The sequence below is a fragment of the Tenebrio molitor genome, chromosome 7 (assembly GCF_963966145.1).
Source record: "Tenebrio molitor chromosome 7, icTenMoli1.1, whole genome shotgun sequence".
Lineage (NCBI taxonomy): Eukaryota > Metazoa > Arthropoda > Insecta > Coleoptera > Tenebrionidae > Tenebrio > Tenebrio molitor.
The window spans coordinates 1,474,250-1,493,830 of NC_091052.1; the positions used below are offsets into that span (position 1 = coordinate 1,474,250).

The 19,581-nt window shown below is 36.9% G+C and overlaps 1 protein-coding gene and 1 long non-coding RNA gene across 7 annotated transcripts in view; one reads left to right on the forward strand and one right to left on the reverse strand.

The window, feature by feature from the left end:
• Positions 1 to 19,581, forward strand: part of kn (EBF transcription factor knot) — a 59,207-nt gene that overhangs the window by 22,393 nt on the left and 17,233 nt on the right. For all 6 annotated transcript variants that reach the window (XM_069052742.1, XM_069052741.1, XM_069052743.1 and 3 more), the window contains exons 5-6: positions 1,495 to 1,568; positions 4,127 to 4,195. In XM_069052742.1, coding sequence (XP_068908843.1) covers positions 1,495 to 1,568; positions 4,127 to 4,195 — 143 coding nt within the window. The remainder of the gene's footprint in view (positions 1 to 1,494; positions 1,569 to 4,126; positions 4,196 to 19,581) is intronic.
• Positions 6,161 to 15,534, reverse strand: LOC138135306 (uncharacterized). Its single transcript, XR_011160928.1, has 3 exons — positions 8,832 to 15,534; positions 8,389 to 8,692; positions 6,161 to 8,336 (listed from the first exon to the last, which is right to left on the reverse strand). It is a non-coding gene; the product is annotated as an uncharacterized lncRNA (long non-coding RNA).

A 19,581-nucleotide genomic window follows, 5' to 3' on the forward strand; every position in this document is an offset into this window, starting at 1 on the left:
TATTATTTAAAACATCAATCGATTTGACTTGAATATTTTTCAAAATTTCCAAATTTTGTTAAGCAAAAATACTTTGACTTTTCGCGGTAGGATTTGAAGCTCGAATGGTGGAGATCGATAGTGATGCTTTGTTAATTTTGAGAAAAATTCCTCGAAGCTCTGATAGATGGTAATTTAATGCAGCAAGTTCTTCATGAGGCAGCTCCACCGCTCGCAATTAAAATAATATTTGGCGTTAGAAGAGCAAAACCGCGCATCGAATTAGATTTGCACGGTATCTTATCAATGAATTACGAGGGTGTTAGAATGTAAGAGTTAATGTTACGAACGGCACCCTTTTATATTGTATTCAGAAATTCCCGAGGGAGCTTTGATATACTTTTATGAATATGCAAGTAAAACAATTAGTTAAAATACCGCAGATAACATACACGTCCACATTTGCTCATCCGATAAGAAAAGTAATTCCCTCGGGAATATTTAAACAAGTCTTTAGGGTCGTTGAGTAAAACTCTCCAGAGATATGCGACTCTTCAAGATAGCCCCCGGAGCTCGGGACATATCATACTCAAAGGAATTAAAATAATATTTACAAAGTTTCCAGTGCTATTTTTCCCTTTATGGGAGCAGCCAAATCCGAAGCAACTCATTGCACTTGTTTCGTCTCTCGACCATTTTCCTTAGTTGTGTTGTTATTAGATTTGCAATATGTAGAGGCGTCGGTGGCGCACTTGGGTCAAGAATGTAAATCTCTTCGCGGTTGTTGGGGAAGAATTAGCTTCTTTATCCAAACACATGTTGCTCGATGTCCAGTAATCTTAGTTGAGCCTTCCACAAAGCAAAGCCGAGGGTTGTGCGTTACATATTCAATTAAACAAAAATCTATCAACTGCTCTAACCTAAAGCACCTTAATCCTATGGCTGGGGAGGCAAAGCCTCGCGTAGATAGATGTGTTGCTATCGCCCCGTCCTGCTGGAAGGGGCACGAAATAGCCGGATTACTCGGGTCTGGACGAGGGTAAGTCTGGTAATTATACTAGCTTCGAGGGTTATTCTATGCTCATTGATGACTAGCAATAGTACGTCACCGGTGGAGGGACTCGTTGCCATAATCCGATCTTATCTCCTGTTGCCATTATAAAACAACTACCAAACTCACGCACAGGACCCCACTATGACTCTTATTATCCTATTTAAACCGGACAACACCACTATACTCGGCACGTAAAAAAATTATTTCACAAAACACTTTCATTTGCACAAATTTGAATCTATTTAACATGCAACTTTTTTTTTCACACCACGAACACAACTCATCTCTTGATGGCACGCACGGCATTAAAAAATTGAGAGATTCATTTGGTTTCTGCGAGATCGAGACTTCTTGTGGTCATAAAAGCTTTTATTGCTCTGCTCCAGCCAATTGATTAACCGTGATTGCGTTTTAGTGGATCAGAGGTGGCACTTGACTTTAATCATTTTATTTGTTCACAGGCCATTGTATACGAGGGACAAGACAAAAATCCGGAGATGTGTCGCGTCCTTTTGACACACGAAATCATGTGCAGGTGAGTTTTATCAGACAAATTTCATCCTTGCATTTAAACTTTTATGTGAAAGTTTTCTTTGCGTATTTCTAAAAAATGCAAAACATATTAAAACGTATCAAGTAAGAAATAACCACTACAACGTTTTAAATATTAGATAAAGTGAAAAATTATTTGATGAAAAGTTATTTAATATTTAATCATTTTACTTGGAAGTGGTTTGGAATTTTTTAGACACTTTTAAATTAGTTACTAGACTAACCGACTAAATTGGAATCTAAATTCTTTACAAGGGCTGTTGATTTGAACTATACAGGGTATTTCAGTAATGATAATGAATCCGGTGGAATTGAAAATGCAACCCACAATACATAAATATTGTATTGTTTTAAAATAAAATTAGGAATCCAGATGGCTTTGCTTCCAATAATTTTATTTGTCACAACTGACATTTACGAATTTGATTTAACCAAGCAAATGACGTATATGTCAAAATTTATGAAAGTGCACCGCTATCTTTTATGTTTTTAAATAAAAAATATATATATACAGTGAGCGGCAAAAGTATGGAATAAATTCATTAAAAATTAAACAAAATTTTTTTCAAAAAAATTTTTGGACAGGTCAATTTTAATTTATAAAAATACATATTTTAATACAAAATAATATTCCAAGCAGTCATTTGTTTTCGAGTTATGACGTCATCGACAGTTTTTTTAAATGGAAACCCCCTATTTTTTTTCTTGATTCTGATAGCCCTTTTAATTGTCTAAACGTCGGTATAAAAATTTTGTTACCTTACATAAGGAAATTTTTGAGAAAAAAAATAATAAAGTTGGAAAAAATTAATTTTATAACAAACAAAAACAAGTCAAAAACTGTGTTACTAAGTACTTAAAATTATGGAATTAAATGTTCGAATTGCCATCCCCCAGCTTGTTGACAATAAGCAAGTTTATGAAGAAATTTCCCCTGTTTTAGTTTTATCTAGTTTTATGCCCGCACCCAATCAAAATTAAAATTTCTATACGTTGTGTTTCTGTTAAATGAGTAATTTTCGAAAACGTTTTGTAAAACAAATAACACATACGAATGAAATTGACAGTAACATTTGACTGTTTGATTTATCTACTTGATTTTTTTGACTTGTTTTTGTTCATTATAAAATTTATTTTTTCCAACTTTATTATTTTTTTTCTCAAAAATTTCCTTATGTAAGATAACAAAATTTTTATACTGTCATTTAGACAATTAAAAGGGCTATCAGAATCAAGAAAAAAAATAGGGGGTTTCTATTTAAAAAAACTATCGATGACGTCATAACTCGAAAACAAATGACTGCTTGGAATTTTATTTTCTATTAAAATATGTATTTTTATAAACTAAAATCGACCTATCCAAAGATTTTTTTGAAAAAAATGTTGTTTAATTTTTAATGAATTTATTCCATACTTTTGCCGCTCACTGTATATATATATCCAAGTTAACTTTGCAAATGTATTGTGGGTTGCATTTTCAAGCCCGTCGGGCTCACTATCACTTGTGAAATACCCCTTAAATTACAGCAATGTTTTGCATCTGTTACCTCAAAAACAAAAGGAGTATTTGAAAAATTCCCGAAATATTAAACATTACTAAAAATTAAGTTTGTGTAGTATTTTTTGTAAATTATTTTAATTCCCAACGACATCAAATCAAAATTGAAATTGAATCAACCACGTTAACACAATTTGGAACTTGAAATTCTTCAAATACGAAACCTGCAAACGCGTTATGTTATCTTTTAGACAGAAGACAAATTACTATTCTGTGCTGTAACGCCAATATTCTAATCGTGTAACGTCGTATCTTGAACCTAACCAGTCGGAAATCTTTGGAGACGAGGAGTAATCTATGTAGATTACGACAACGATTCTCAATGGTTAAAGGAACATGTCTAGTTTTCACTTTAATGAATCGATTTTTAAAAATAAAATTCAAATAAAAATGCCATTAGAAAGTACGAGTATTTGTAGTGTAACCTTTAAATGTGATAAAGAAAAGAAGTGAAGCTTGTGTATGAAAAATGCACCGAGCTTTGGATGCAGTGAGATCTGAGGTGTCTGGAATATTGTGAGCTTTTGTATTGCGTGTTAGTATGTAAAATTTCAGTTCTTCTGTAAAGAAGTTGACGTGGTTGGTTCGATGATGTAGTCACGAGAATCCCTAAATATCTTTCCCCTATAGTCTTGTATAATGCTGGCGGGTAGCGGGCGGGAGAGACGGGCTGATCCCTCGGGAGTCTGTCTTTTCCCTATTCCCTTGTCTTGCCATAACAAACATCGCTCTCATTCGCCAATCTCGGCACACACCATTGTGCATTTTCATCTTCCTTACATATTTGACGTTGAAGTCACATCAAAATATGTTAGCACTTCATCTGATGTAAACAATCTTCTTCAACAGTTTTACTGCACGTGACAAACGACTTTACGAAAATTTATCTACTTATATATTTAGAGAAATGTTATTCCATCTCGTCGCAACGCAGCTTCCGCTTTCCGATGAATCTACTGATTTTTTCTTGTTTTCTGTTGCAGTCGTTGCTGCGACAAGAAGAGTTGCGGGAACAGGAACGAAACACCATCTGACCCTGTGATAATAGACAGGTAAATCATTTTTTTTCCTTGTTGAAAGAGAAAAACTCGATCACGTCAAAAGTCCATCGCAATTTTCTCAGCCGGAATTGTACACTGCTGATAGGAAGGGGATAGCTACAAAATGGTGTCTCGAGGGAGACGAGATAGACAAGGGGAAGACGACATCTTGTGGGCAGACGGATATCGCGGTGTTGCAAATGGGCGACTGAAACTCCCTTAAGATCGTACACCAATTCGTTGACTAGACCGTAGCATGCGGTCATGCAATATTCCGGTCGACCGGGAACGACCTGTCACTTCCGTTATCACCGACAATTAGTTCAATAGTCGATTAACGAACATCTCGTGGTAATGCGGGGGCAGTCTAATCGAATATGTTTAAAACGGACATTTGCGGCATGCTCCACGAGATCTTCGACCAATAAATAACTTAGCCAAGCCACGAAATGGAAGCGAGCACTTTGGCTTCCCAGAAATTAGGAACTCACAAGCAACTCATGCTTTTTTGTATTAAACTCTTTCATTTAAGTTCTTCTCGATACATCCACGCAGATATCATTGGAAACAACACAGTTCCATTGTGTTTTATTCAACAGAGTTAATGCAGCACTTGCTGTTCGGTTTTCAAATAATTCAAAGCAGCTTCGGTAATCAGCACCTAGCAATTAACATTTAAGCGAACAAGATAAAGATAATTAAATAACCTTGCGTACAATTAAGATGATTTTCAAAAAAAAATTCCACAAGATGATCAAAAAGAAAATAAATCAGAGCAGGTGTTGCAAATTATTATCGGTCATGTCTTAGCGGAATTCTATGCAAATAAGCGTTGGACATAGACAATATTATCTGATAATGGAGAAAATGTATAAAATAAACAAGAGCAACATTTTACATTTGTAAGAATGGGTAATTTACCAGTTTTTCGCGGAAATGTCAAAAAAACGTCAACGATGTACTGTTGTTAACCTAGAAAACAACTTTTCGATTTTTGCAAAGTTTCCAAATTTGCTTTGAGAGATGCGTTTCCCTTTTTTTGGCTTCGCGGTTAATCGCGGCTTTTTATTTTATTTCGGTGGTAGTTCCGGGGGTAGGTCGAGTAAGACCGTTTTCCGGGCGAATGATTTCTGTCAATCTAGCTAGCCGATTACGTCAGTCACCGAACGGGCTAATCGTAACAGCAAAACAAGGCGAGCTTTGTCACCGGCCGCAGATTAGCCCCGCACAGAAGAGAAAGAAAAAAGTTTGCACGGCTCCCACTGAGCAGGAACAAAATTGCCCCGACGGGATTGCGTTTGATGGTGACACCGCTCCATTGTCCCAAGCACTCGACTCCGGAATTAGCCTTCATTGTGTTACACGCATTAAATTGAATCAAAATTCAATATAAATACATACGTGCGGATAGGGTGGATGAATTTCATATGAAATGAAATTTTCTCCAATTGCTCGTCACAGTCTTGCGCACCGAGAGAAATTAGAAATGGGATATGGTAGCCGGCCTCCATTATTCTGATGAGTTTGAATTAGATATTGCCCTTGAAACGGGGGATGCATGCGAATGCACATAGACAGACGGGCGCACACATGTAACAAAACATATGCACGCGACCGAATTATACTGACACGTGCTCACCGCAGTCCATTTTGCTTAGCACAAATTGCCTTCGGTTATACGATACCATAAGCAATCAGTCTGCCAAATTGCTAATAAGATTTTAATTTGGTTCTTGTCAGAGACATAAGTCGTCAACACCAAAGTACCTACCACAAAGTCTAATTTGGTAATTCACTTCTACGTTTTATGCGACAGTTGTTAGAAACGTGTCAGATGGTTGTGTTAATAGTTCTTGTTACGTGGAATCAACTATGGTAGTAGGTATACTCATTATGAGAATCGTTTTAGTAATTTTATTACAATTAATATTAAGTACATAAATTTTACTTATATTAATTAAATAAGAGTGAGGAGGCAAAGCTTTCGTTCACGCGAATTGCGAGTTATGTTCCTGATGATGTCCTGGAAGAGGCAAGTGCCGCGAGGTACCAAGTGTTGTCTAAAAAATCAAAATTATGTTATCAGAAAGATTTGAAAAAATTTACGAGTGAGCGAAAAACGATGAGCGAAAGTGAATGAATGCGACTCACTTTTAATGGAGGTATCGAACAAAAAATACCGTGCGATCGAAAATTAAAAAAAAATTGAGATGGCCTTGCCTTGATTATTTTGTTTTTCCATACCTGAAAAACAACGTGTTCAAAAACAGACCTGGCACAATTCCCGAATTAATGCAAGTAATTACTGATAACTGGAATTTAATTGATGTCCCGACTTTGCGAAGGTCATTTGAAAACTTGAAGCGAAGAGAGTAGCATTATGTTTGGAAGCTGAAGGCAGACATTTCGAACATTTACTCTAGTTCGTAAATACGATTAGAGCTTGTCATGATTCTTTTACAACCGACAGGTCACACATAATGCACCCCTTTATGAAAATCAAGATTTCAACGTTCTCAAAATCACTAACCTAACTTTTAAGACTGACTCAGATTTTTTATAAATTTGTAAAAAAGTTTGCACCATGTAGGAATAGTAGATTATATCATTAAGAGTAGAAGTGAGTCTTTTTTAACAATTTTTGGAAACGATTCATAATCGTAGAGAGTAAATAGATGAGAAAAATAATTTTTGTATTGGCAGTTTTGGATGTGCAGAGGGTGAAGTTGGGTATTAGCGGATGCAAATGGCAGAAGGCAAAATTATTCATATAAAATATACATATGTCAAGGGCGATACGTGTATTTCCTGCACGTTCCTGGGGAACGATCCGAGGACGTCCTGCAGGAAATATTGTTGGGATTTCTAAAGGTCCTTGTCCGGTTGTCATGGTTACACACTTGAGAACGTAAATCGGCCGTTCCTAGCCGTTTCTCTCGTTCCGATGGCCATTTCCGAATGCACTTCACACTGCCGCACATGTGGACACAGTCAAGTGTGAAATCACAGTGTTGACATCCCGACAGCTTTTGAAATATGTTCCATTTAAGCGTCCACTACGTGGTGTGCTCTAAGAACGTTCTCGTGTTTCGTCGGTTTTTTTCTTCTTGCAAATCTTGATTGAAACTTTGTCAACTCCTATTTGGTCCGAGTTTCATTGTGAGCAAGATCCGTTACAATTGTCCCGCGTTAGTCTCCCCATGTGCCTTCCAATCGAATTCATCATGTTGCCCGGATCCATTACCCGCTTTCAAGCGCCTGGGCGAGACCTGCATCCTGATACTCGTCGGAAATCACTTTTATCAGATCCTTGCGTTCAAGATACAGAGCCGGATATTTGCAATTGATAGGAAGATGATTCGATAATCGGTCCTTAACTTTAATGCCGATCTTTGTTATGATTTTAGACACACATTAAAGCACACGTCGCACCATTATAAAATTTAAGAAAGTCGACGACGTGGACGTGCAAGTCGCCAACTCGTGATTTTCTGCTACAAATGTCACAAGAGGAACTGTACGCTTGTGGTTTAACTTAATCTTCTTGCACTGTGTTTCAAGGCACTGAACAATGTAGTACTAATGAAATATTAAATCCAATATAAAATTTTAGTTGTTATATTCTTCGTCTGTACTTGAAGACCATCCGTTCCACTTAATTTTTGTACCGCATTTTTATCTGGATTTATTCTGTTAAAACAGAAGGACGTAGTTTTTTGATCGCTTAAGGTTGCAATTGAAAATCTACATTCTGCTTTGGAAGTTACAAAAACGGAAGGTCAATTGGTTATTTACCATAACATTATCATTTATTCAATTCAAATAACACCAACAATTCAATAGTTATTATTCTATGCTTGGTTTCAAATATTTAAAAAATTCTACAAATAGACAATGAAGAAATTAAACAAAAACATTTTTCTATAACTGAATTAAATTACATCTTCTCTTCCATCTTCGAAGACTAGATCATCCTTTTAGCTGACGAGGCTACAGCATACGTTAATGGAAACAAAAGAAACCACCACACATTTTTTTCAACACACTTTACTTCAGTGGCACTTTGCTGTTAATTCTTTGGTTTCTGGTACATTTCTCTCAATGCATCTTTCTTCACAATCTCGATATTCTTGGTAGCAATTTTCATACTTCCCTACAAGATTTACTTTCAAGAAGGAGAAGAGATTCTCATAATAGTTATTTACAGTAAGAGTGAGGAGGACGGAGCTTTCGTTCACGCGAATTGCTCCGCTTCGTGGATGATGCAGTTCAAGTGAACGAAAGCGGGGTTATTCTCGAGTGGTGTATTTGGTTTTGTTCGATAAAAATAAATTATATTTTTGGATGGATCTGTTGATATGGAAGAAATAAAATGCAAAATAAACAAAGTTATGCAACGTCAATAAAATGGTTGTGGAAATTGTGGAAATGGAAGAGTATGGTCAGGTCACGTCATTGTTCCTGATGATGTCCTGGAAAAAACAAGTGTTGCGAGGTACCAAATGTTGCCTAAAAAAACAAAATTATGTTCTCAGAAAGAATTGAAAAAATTTACGAGTGAATGAAAACCAGTGAGTGAAAGACAGTGAGCGAAAGTAAAGTGAACGAAAGAGAAACCTTCACCTGGTAACTATTGATACAGACTTACTTTCTAGGGAGGTATCGAACAAAAAACGTTTAGGCGGTTGTCAATTTCCAACGATTTTTTTCTTTTTCTTTTTCAAACGTTTATAACACCCAATCGCTCAATTTTACACATGTTCCCAATTTTCTGGCCTAGTTCTCAACACATTTAGTTTTGGTCCTTCCTGCGTAGCACTTCACATAATGTTGAGATCCCTGAAAAAAATCTTTTTTTCAATTTGAATAATCTGTGCAAAGTAGGTGATAAAGTATTTTCGTTTTACTACCTAATTTTTCCCATTTTTTAAATATCTTGCGGAAGTCGTCCGATGCCGTATCGACGAGCCTCCCCACGTCTCTGCATTTTTTGAGAGTTTATGACATCCCATAATGCCCACCTTTACTGCCGCCCTATTGGAAAAGTCGGATAGGATCGATAGAGTCGCGGTCATCGCAGATATGATGGATGAGAATGCGCTTTGTTGAGAGGATGTTGATGTGAATGAGTTATTCAGCTCTTGATTGCACACAAATGTCACACCGTTGGCTTTCAGTCTGAATTATGTGGGTCCATTGTCATCGGCGATATGACACCGCACTTGTTATGACGAGTTTATATGCAGATATGCTGTCGAATGAAATTTGCAAATTATTACAAAAATTCCGACGTGCATTCGACCGTGTCCATTAATTCGAAAACTCGCCGAAATTGCACGCTTCCAAATAACTATTCAATTAATTAAAACGGTATTATCGCGCGACATTTTCGAAACACGGACAGTTCATCAAAAGTTTTTCTGCACATCAAACGCCAACGGACTTTTAGTCAATTAGTGCATTTCCACTCTTTACTGAAAAAATGTTTTAACAAATCGTCCATTTTAAATTTTAGATCGGGGAGCACCAAAAAACTACCCCCATTTCATCGTTGACGTATTATGGAATTAGAACCGAATCGCTTATTAGCTTTACAACAGAAATTTCGTAGAATTTAGAACTTAATGTAAAGTTGCGTACAACGATAAGACCCTGTACTTTGGTAACTATCTCGTTGAATCTCAAATGCTTTAGGTCAAAGTGTGAGGCATTGAACGTCGAAGATTATTTAGGAAATGAGTGCGAGAAGATATTTTTCGCGTATGAGCGCATTATTTGAGACACGAGCGACGAAGCAGCGAGTGCTTCGCATCGAAGTTGTGACAGTTGAGGCACTGTTTTGAAAGCCACTCTCCGAATGATTAATCCTTGTTATCGGTCAAGTATCGTCATGTTTCATAATTACTTTTCCATGTAATTAGTATCACTTTACATTATAGAACGTGTCTGGACACATGCAACATCGACCATCTGCACTTGAAAAACTATCCACACGCAACAACTACCAAAATTTATTATTATTATTTACACAGTTAGATTCGTGCAGCCGATGCATAAATTAACACCAAATTAAAAATGGAACAAGTACATTGTAAACAAACATGACACACGAAACTGGCCCTGTATATACAATTCCGGTAATTATCCATATCGGCGTAATAAAACAAGAACCGAGAGAAGAGAGCGATTTCTGCGCCCTCTGCGTGTAAAGGACCAAGATAAGGAAGCGGAATGAGTGTCTATTGTTTGTTTAAGAGGGCCGAAATTTACTGGATACGAGCTGAAAGCACGCAATCTCCTTCGTCTTTAATTCACACTGGTTCGAACTGTGCACACAAATTTATTATAATAATCGCACAAATCGAAGGGTCGAATGAGCTATCAAGGACCTAGTTTGAAGTCCTCGGGGAGGGAGTGATTAGGACCCGAGAGTTGTTGCCAACATGGATATTTCGGAAGAACCCGACTTACGTGCGAGGTCGCTTGGGACCTCCTCTGTTTTGATGGAAGAGATTGGTCTTTTTCGGGTGTTCGTTAACCTGTTTGTGAAGACATGTGTTGGATTTAATGCGATCAATCGGTTCAATTTGCAAATTACTCCGTTACAAATCGGTTGATCCCCTCGAATCTATTAAGTCTCATTTCAGCCCGGTCTTCTTGTAGTGCAGTCAACTGGTCAGGCGGTTGTGAATTGGAGCAGAGGGTGCTAAAGCGACCGCCTCCATCTGTTTGGTGCCCCGAACGACGAGTGTTTTACTTAGATTAGATTGATATGTCGTTGGGCCATTAGCTCTGATCGCCGTACATAATTCCTGTTAGTCGAAACGATTTCACTTATTCAAAGACCTAGGGATGGCACATTAAACAAAGTAAAGCGTTTTTAACGCACTAGTGACTAAATCAAGCCATTAACTCACGGCATTCGAGTAATAAACAACGGAAAAAATTATTTTCGACTTCCCAACTGTAAAACACACCATTGCCTGTCAATACTGGAAATATCTGAGGAGTGCGGTAGCACGCACGCTTCATTTTCTCTTTTTACAGTTAGTCAAAAATTAAAATGTTCATATTTTATTTTAATTTAGTGTAAAAAAACACATTTACAACTATTATTTTTCTGATTTAAAAAAATATTTTTATTAACTAATAAATAAAATACATCATAATAGGGAAAATACAACCTAGCGGGTTGGCAGTTCTGTATGTCAAAAAGTTTAATATAAATGTCGTATGGTAGGTATTTTACAGCACTCCAACTAATCAGGTACTCGGCATCGCCTCGTACCTGAAACTTACTTGCTTGTCGCGCTGTAAAATACTCCTACTTCTTCGTAGTCATTTATTTATAGCTGGCTGCAGTGTACAGAGAGTCTTAAAACATTAAAAATAATTTAGCTTTTGTTAATAAAACCGAAATGATGTACTCTACATATCTTAGAGCCGTATATGAAGTTTCCCATAAACTTAATGGTTTCTGCAACGTTGTGTAGAGGTCGTAAAGTTGAATATAAAATATCATCTAGAAAATTATCCTTTAAGCGTGACTTAATAAAAAAATTACAAGAGTCGATCCAGTTTCGTAACACTATCTTTTGGGTGATTAATTCGTCTTTATTTAAAATTGAAAAAGAGCTTTCCGGAGTGCGGCACCTGTCCAAAAGTGGGTCTAAACGAGAACTCGTGTCGAGCTTTAACGAAGGCGATAAATAAGCTTCTCGTCGTTTGTCCCAATAACTGGGTACAAATTAGTTTTCCTTGTCGAAATCGCACTATTCCGAAATTTAATATGCCATAATGGTTCCCATCCGGACAGAGAATTAACCCCGAGCCTTAGGAAATAGACACTTAATGCTGCGTAATACATGCAGTTAGTTTGAGGGCAGGTCTTGCATTTAGATGCGTGTGTTGTGGGTGTGAATAGTGTTTAAGGGCCTTTGGCGGTCTGGAAAGCGCTGATTTTGCACTGTATAAGGTTAGCAAGGATGTCCCGAGGCTCACATCTGTTGCGACTCTCCGACAATCTTCCTTATTCGTACGCACATTGTTGAAGTGACAATGACAATGACCGGCCGACCTTCTCTGTCCGTTTTAGGTCCCGCCGTTAATGAGATATAATTAAATCTTCTGATCACAAATCGGGCCAGTGATTTTATTTATAGGAGGCGATTTGTAAAAAGCGTTAAGTTTCCATACAAGCCGCCTGGCTTTATGGCGTTTTACCACCTTATATGTGCTCTACCGCTGATTTATATAAATCATACATCAGTTTCACATCAGTCGCCTATTATAAAATCAAATGGGCCGATTTTAAATTTCAAATTGAGAGAATGCGGTTCGTTCTTGGAAAATCAGCCTCGCCTGATTGATCGGTGGTGAGTTAAATTTAACCATAAGTGTCAAGTGGACATTAGCGCCTCTTAATATGGAATTAGGATTTGTGATCCAGAAGTGACGTGTGTGGTTCACAGTTAAGTGCACCGTAAATCATGGAAATAATTTAAATAATCTAAACGACCAGAGTAACAATCTAGAGCTAGCCCTCATCAAATAGTGATGGTGTGTAAATGTTACCAGATGGCTGTATTAATGTGAAGATAATATTTAATAGTGCGCAGTGTTAACTCCGGTGTCAAATAACAAACAGTGATTTGCAGAGCCTGCACTGTTGATTACCGACTACAATTACAAACGACCATGATGCCCAACATAAATACACTCAACTAATTGTGGTCTGTTATGAAGAGGTGGTCCTTTTTGCTCGTCGTTTCTCTCGTCCATCAAACTTTAATGACATGTGTGGACAGCTCGCCGGAAACAGACTTCATGTCACACTCTGACCGCAATCACACTACTCCAACTCAGTCGACACTAAACAACGGCCCCTCGGCTAATATCCCGGAGCTTCCGACGAATTACCGGTTTTTGTCACTCCACGGTGCTCTTCGACAACTCACTAAGATACAAACTTGTCATCGGCTTGCGGAATTGCAAAAATAACAAACAAATAATTATCGAAACGATATCATCTAATTCAAAATAAAACTAAAAATACAGGAACCACACAATCCGGGAAATAATTGCAGGAAAATGGGGATAATGAAAATTGTGTTAATCCCTTCTGGATGCTCTGCTTTTTGGCGATCAGTGTAGTATATTTCATTCAGAGTAGGTCTTTTTGTGCTTCGCCCAGTTGCAGACCTCAACTGCGTCTCGGACGCACAAAAAGACTCCCTTCTACTCTCAATCTACTATAATCACAACTGAAACGTTTTTTAGTTCATTTTAGCTGCATTACTTGGTACTGTTTTATTTGTCCAACTGCAGCCAATTTTTTTGATTTCTTTTTGTCTCGTCATCGTCTTTGTCAATATCGGGAGCGTTCGAAAAGCGACTGTACCGGCGGAGTCAGTGACTACACAAACATTAATTTTCAGGGATGAACGCGTTCACAGGAACTGACAAGTTTCTTATCCGGAGCAATCTGTTTCATTCTTTTATTTCTGTCTTCGTAGTCGAACGGATCCGCAACTTTCTTCATGTGCTCGATTTTCCTGCCTCTTTCGCGTCTTATATCAACCTATTGGCATTGAGTAATGTTACAGAAGGCCGAGCTCCAGAAGAAGCACGTAGCTATCTATATGACGGGCCAGCATCCATCACGGACATTATATCTCTAGACAAATAGATCGATTAATGACCGGATTTTCAACAAATGACCGCAAGAAAAATCGAACGCTCTGTGTTATTATCGGTGCTGGCATTCCTGATTGGGTCGCGCAAAGTCGCCGATAAATCAGGCGGCAGCGATTATTCGCAGAGCAGAATGTGGTAATCCAGTTTATAAACGTTTACCCATAAAAAGTTTGTAGTAGTTTGTATTTAAAGCTATCCCTATTTCGAGGACAGTTGCCGCGGTAAGAGAGCGTGTCACCATTGACAGATTTATGAAGTGGTAGACCAAAGCTATGGCGTTGTCACAAGAACCCACAAGAACTGACGCTAGTTTTTCCAGCGACAATTTTTCGACTATCGATTGTGTAGCGCAAACACACACAGTTTTATTTTAACCAAACGAAACCGGAAGGATCCCCTTTCCATCTAACTTAATTTGTCTGATCGAATTTAGAGTAATATCAATTTGTTGTAGGCATGATGGTCGGTCTGTTGGACACGCAATACCATACTAACTGGCGTCACGGACAGACAAATGCTTACATTACGTACTTGTTGCTGTTGTTAACATAAGTAGCTAGAGTCAGGCGATCATCCTGCAGGACATCACATGTTTTAGGTCTTATACCGAACGTGTACAGCTGAGCTTCAAAAATTCACCACGGGATATCAGACTGCTCACAATGGCAAATGTAATTTATTTACGTCAGCTGCAGCAAGCATGTTTGCAAGAATAATCACGATCATAACTAGGAAAATTATTTCTTTGGTAGCAAAACTGACAAAAGTATCATCGTAAGATACAGAACGAAAATAAAAATTCATCTTTTTTCTAAAATTGGCAATGTGGTAGAATTTATGACACAACACATTCCAAGCATTATGATTGAAGGGGGAAACTAGGTGTAACACTGTTAACATTAAAAAATTAAAATGAACATGTTAATATTTTTAATTAAAAAATTATATTGCCGAATCATAAATTTAAAAGTCAAAAAATTAAAAATTACAATGCTAATGTATGAAAATGTAACAACATTCTCTAAAGTCACAATTTCATCACGAAAACATTAATAAAAGTATGCTCTGTTCTGGGATTAGTTAATTTCAACGTACTACACCGAATGCTGACATTTAATTAATTACAAATACTGTTATTTATAAATTTAATTTAATTAATCTCGCAGTTTGTAGGCTGGCCTACAATATTTTTGCTGCGAAGGTTTAGTGAAATGTCGAAAACTACCCAAATTGGTTGTACAGGGTGAGTCTGAAATAAGTTTGGAAAAAAAACGATAATTGGTGATGATGAGAAGTCAGACAAAAAAAAATCTTATGAAAGTTTTTTCGTTTTCGAGATAGAAATGATTGGTCAGAATAGAAATAATTCCAACATGCCCAGAATTATCCTCCATTACTTAATTATTTAACATGGAAGCTTGTTTGGACCATCTTACCATTAGATCTTTTTTTTTGTAAAGTCGTGACTATTTATACAGAGTATTTCACGAGTGATAATGAGCCCGACGAAATTGAAAATGCAACCCACAATACACTTGTAAAGTTAACGTGGATATCTGTTTTTTGATTTAAAAAACATTAAACATACTTAGCTGACGGTAGAAGCATTTTTATTAAATCAGGATTATGTCTCTTTTCTCATAGTTCAAATACCTACAGTCCATTTTTTTTAAATCAGCTGGCAAAGTGTTGTCAAGTTGGTATGAGCAATTGAAAGTGCATTTCACAATATAGGTTGGTAACGTCGAGCCGTGCAAGGGCATCGGCGCTGTCATTGCGCATAACTGTCATTTGCGTTTGCGTTGAAAAATTAACGCACAAAATTTGAAGAAAAGGTGCCTTCGTAGTGCGCAGAGAGTGAAAAAATGGCCCTGAAGAGTTGAAAGGTGACAACCCTGAATTGAGTAAAAAGGCGATTTGTGAGAAAGCTTCGAACATATTCAATGTATCGTATTACAGTGTTTTTCTTTTGCTTTTCTTCTTTTGTCAGTTGTGTTTCATGATTTGTCAAATGACTTTCCAATTTTTTAAATGTCAAAATGATATGTCAAATGAAATTCCCCTTTTCTCAAATCACTTTCACTTTATACAAAATGCTTTTCTTATTAATTTAATTGATTTTCATTGTCACAATGGGAAAGTCAATTGACAAATAATGAATTACATTTGACAAAAAAGGAATTTTTTCTACAAATCATCCCTTACAAGCAAAATAAATGGGAAAATCAATTGAGAAATTGTGAAACACAATTGACAAAAGGAGAAAAGCAAAAGAAAAACACTGTAAATACCTATTTTCTAAATTCTCATTTATTTCCGTAAATACTTTTCTAAAATAGATACGTTGGACGTCAGAAATCATATGTGATGGCTTTAAAACGACAAAATGTATTCAACCTCGAAAAATTAAACTGCAACTGTGTTTCATTATAAAAAATCGTTGTACTCCAAACTCCACTTCAATGTACCTAAACGAAAGTACATGCTCTACAAAATACTCTTTAAATAAAAGTACCTACATAAACCTACATTTCATTAAAACCTTTAACACTGATTACGTTCGACATTTCAATTACGTTAGACAGACCGATAGACATAACCTCAATTGTGACGTGGGGGAAATTGTTATACAGTTGGTGGGAAAGTACAGGTTTTAGAGTAACACAGTCTGGTCTTTTACAAAGTTTTGACACTGACAGCTGATTTAAAAAAAATAGACTATAGGTACTATTGCGGACACGGAATCTTGGACGATTTGTCATTCGATTGACATAAAAATGTAAAACTGGCTTTAGATGCATTCTTTCTAGATATCTTGGATGCAACTAACCTCACTTTCGATTTTTGTAATTTCTATCATACTGACATGCCAAAAATAAACTTCCAAATGTCAAATAGTTTCAAACGTCAATCATAACGACAATAAAGCGTGAGTTACATTGACATTTTTTGAATTGACATCAATTTGACATCTAAATGGAAATGTATTGTGGGTTGCATTTTTTACACATGGAGAGTGTGCAATTAATTACATTTTTTCACGATCGGGAGTAGAAATCAACTTTTCGGATGTCAACATCGTGACAGAAGTAGAGCATTTTCTCCCTAGGGAGCAAATATTTGCAAATATTTGCTCCCTAGGGAGTTTTCATTTTTTTGACAGTTGTGACAAAAATCTAATGGGAGTTTTCATTTTTTTTGACTGTTGTGACAAAAATCTAATTGTGTTGTCAAGGCAACTACTAATTCCATTAAATTCATCGAAAGATGACAACTCATTTGTCATCATTTTTTTATTCTTAAAATTTGAGATTTTTGTGCTGTTTCTACTCCCTACCGTGAAAAAAATAGTATATATACTTCTGGAGAGAATGCTCATTTTTCCCTCGGTGCTTTGTAGCCCTCGGGCTTCGCCCTCTGGCTACAAACTGCACCTTAGGAAAAATCATGCATTTCTCTCCCTCAATATATAATATACTATTTATTTTGTAGCGGTTTGTGTAAACGCGTCAAGTGAAAGTAACAATTTTATTAATGGAAAAAAACTATCTACGTGAAAAAGCAGGGTCCCAAAATGAGTAAATTTTGTAAATTAATGAGTGGTCTATTTCAAATGGCAAAACATTAAACGATAATTGCTTTAGTGCACAATAAATTATTAAGAGATGACATAAAACATAATGCAACAAATGTAAATGAACCGAAACTGTTTGTTCTGTTTGAAAAACAATCTCCAAATTTAAATAAATTGTTAAATAAACAGCTCGATTACAAATTGCCGAATTAATGTTTCATAAATAACCAACAGCTAACAACTTTTATTTGTTTTGTGTCGACACTGATGGCGCATATGTATAAAAACAATTACAACTCAAACAACAACAAATCTGCATCTTCAAACATTGCACGTTTTCGTAATCAGTCCCATCGTTTAAGCACGTCCATTGTTCCTCTTCCAGGATAAAAAAAAAGCGTCGACGTCTCAATAATGCGAATTTCGATTCGGCGCGAGCAAACAGTTGTTTCGTTAATTTAAGCAAACAAGAGGGCAATTTGTTTTGATTAATTCTGAAAAATCTGTGGACCGTGCTGTCCCGGAATATCTGACACGGTACATAAAGAGCGCCTAATTAAGTGGCTTGGCAGTAAATATGTAGGCAGACCGAGTAACAGAGAAGTTTTGCGGGTAGACAAACGCAAGGGGCTCGGCTAGAGTCGGCACGGTACGGTTCGCTCCCTGCGGTATTGACGACCAGCTCAGGGGAGAGAGAAGAGTCAATACCGACCCGAGGGAGCCCCTTCCCTAGGGAACACGGAGGGCGAGAGTGAGAGAGACGACCGGGAGAGAACGGCCGGAGCGAAAAACGTGCTCATACAGACGAACACATACAAAGTCGCTGCCCAAATTTTCTATAGATAGTACAGACAGGATCGTGGAAAGGACACCCTCTTCCAAGAACCGGACTCGGAATTAGCGAATGGGGGAAACACGCTCCACGGAAAAGGAGCACTTTACTTTATTAACATGGCGCCACGGCGAGGCGCTTTAATTCAATTTGTTGCCGGTTTTGCCAAAAATTCTCGACTAATCATATTTTGAATAACGCTAATCGAATGGTCCTAGTTTTGCCGGAAACGACACGGGCCTTTTAATGGGGATTTAAAGCGAGACGGGTGGAGCGTTGCATAAGCCCGATCCTGTCACGGCCTAGTGTTAAATGTCACACACTTTCAACAGAACATGACACAACATAAAAACTTTTTGCATTCTATCACCATTACAAGATTCATTCTGTTTTGTTTGCAATTGCACAAAAACTTTCTCCCAAAACTCGACAAGTACATTTTTCGAACAGTTCTGCAACGTGAAGATCTACCAGTATCGATCTCACACTGTCTTTCAAGCAGTCTGTTTGTATTATCTGATTTACTTTTCCGTTTCCGCTGTGTCACCCTTCTCGGAATTTAATGTGTCGGAATCTTTAATAATCAATTTTTTGGTCTGTTTCCTTTATACCAGGTTTGCTATATCCGATAAATGGATTCCATCTTAATATTCTATTATTCACTGAACAACCAAAAAATAAACTTCATAATAGAAAAAGATTTGGACGAATTACAATTGACCGACAGCGTTGGAAAAATTAAACCGTTTAGAACAGTGTAAAGTTTGAATTTCCCGCCGTTTGACACGAATGACATTTCTTTATGTTTAATCGGGACATAATTCAACACGTGTGTTTTCAACAAAGGGTGCCCTTAGATATTTGCTTCGAGAATAGGAATCGTTGAGTTATTCTATTGTTAATGTAAAACATTGCAAAGAACGATAAAAAGAAAGATTTTTTGGCTCTAAATTTTAGGTTAGCTGTCAACATGCTCCAATTAATCTACGCTTTAAAAAAGCACAACAATTTAAAATGAGGGTTTCTAACTTGTCTATTTTATTAAATAAAATCTTTACTTAGTTTAGAGCTTTCAATTAAAAGTTGTGAACTTGGCGTAGATTTAATTAGTTGACATCAAGAGCTGTTAACTTTTTCGTTTTAATTATTCATAATGGATTTTTAAAATTGACAAGTTGTTGATGGATATTGTGTCAGAGCACGTTTTAACGAAATAAAAAATTCTTTTGCAAGAAAAAGAAAAATCCTTGGAACATGTGTGTTAACCCAAGGGGATCGTTTAATGTTAATGCGCCT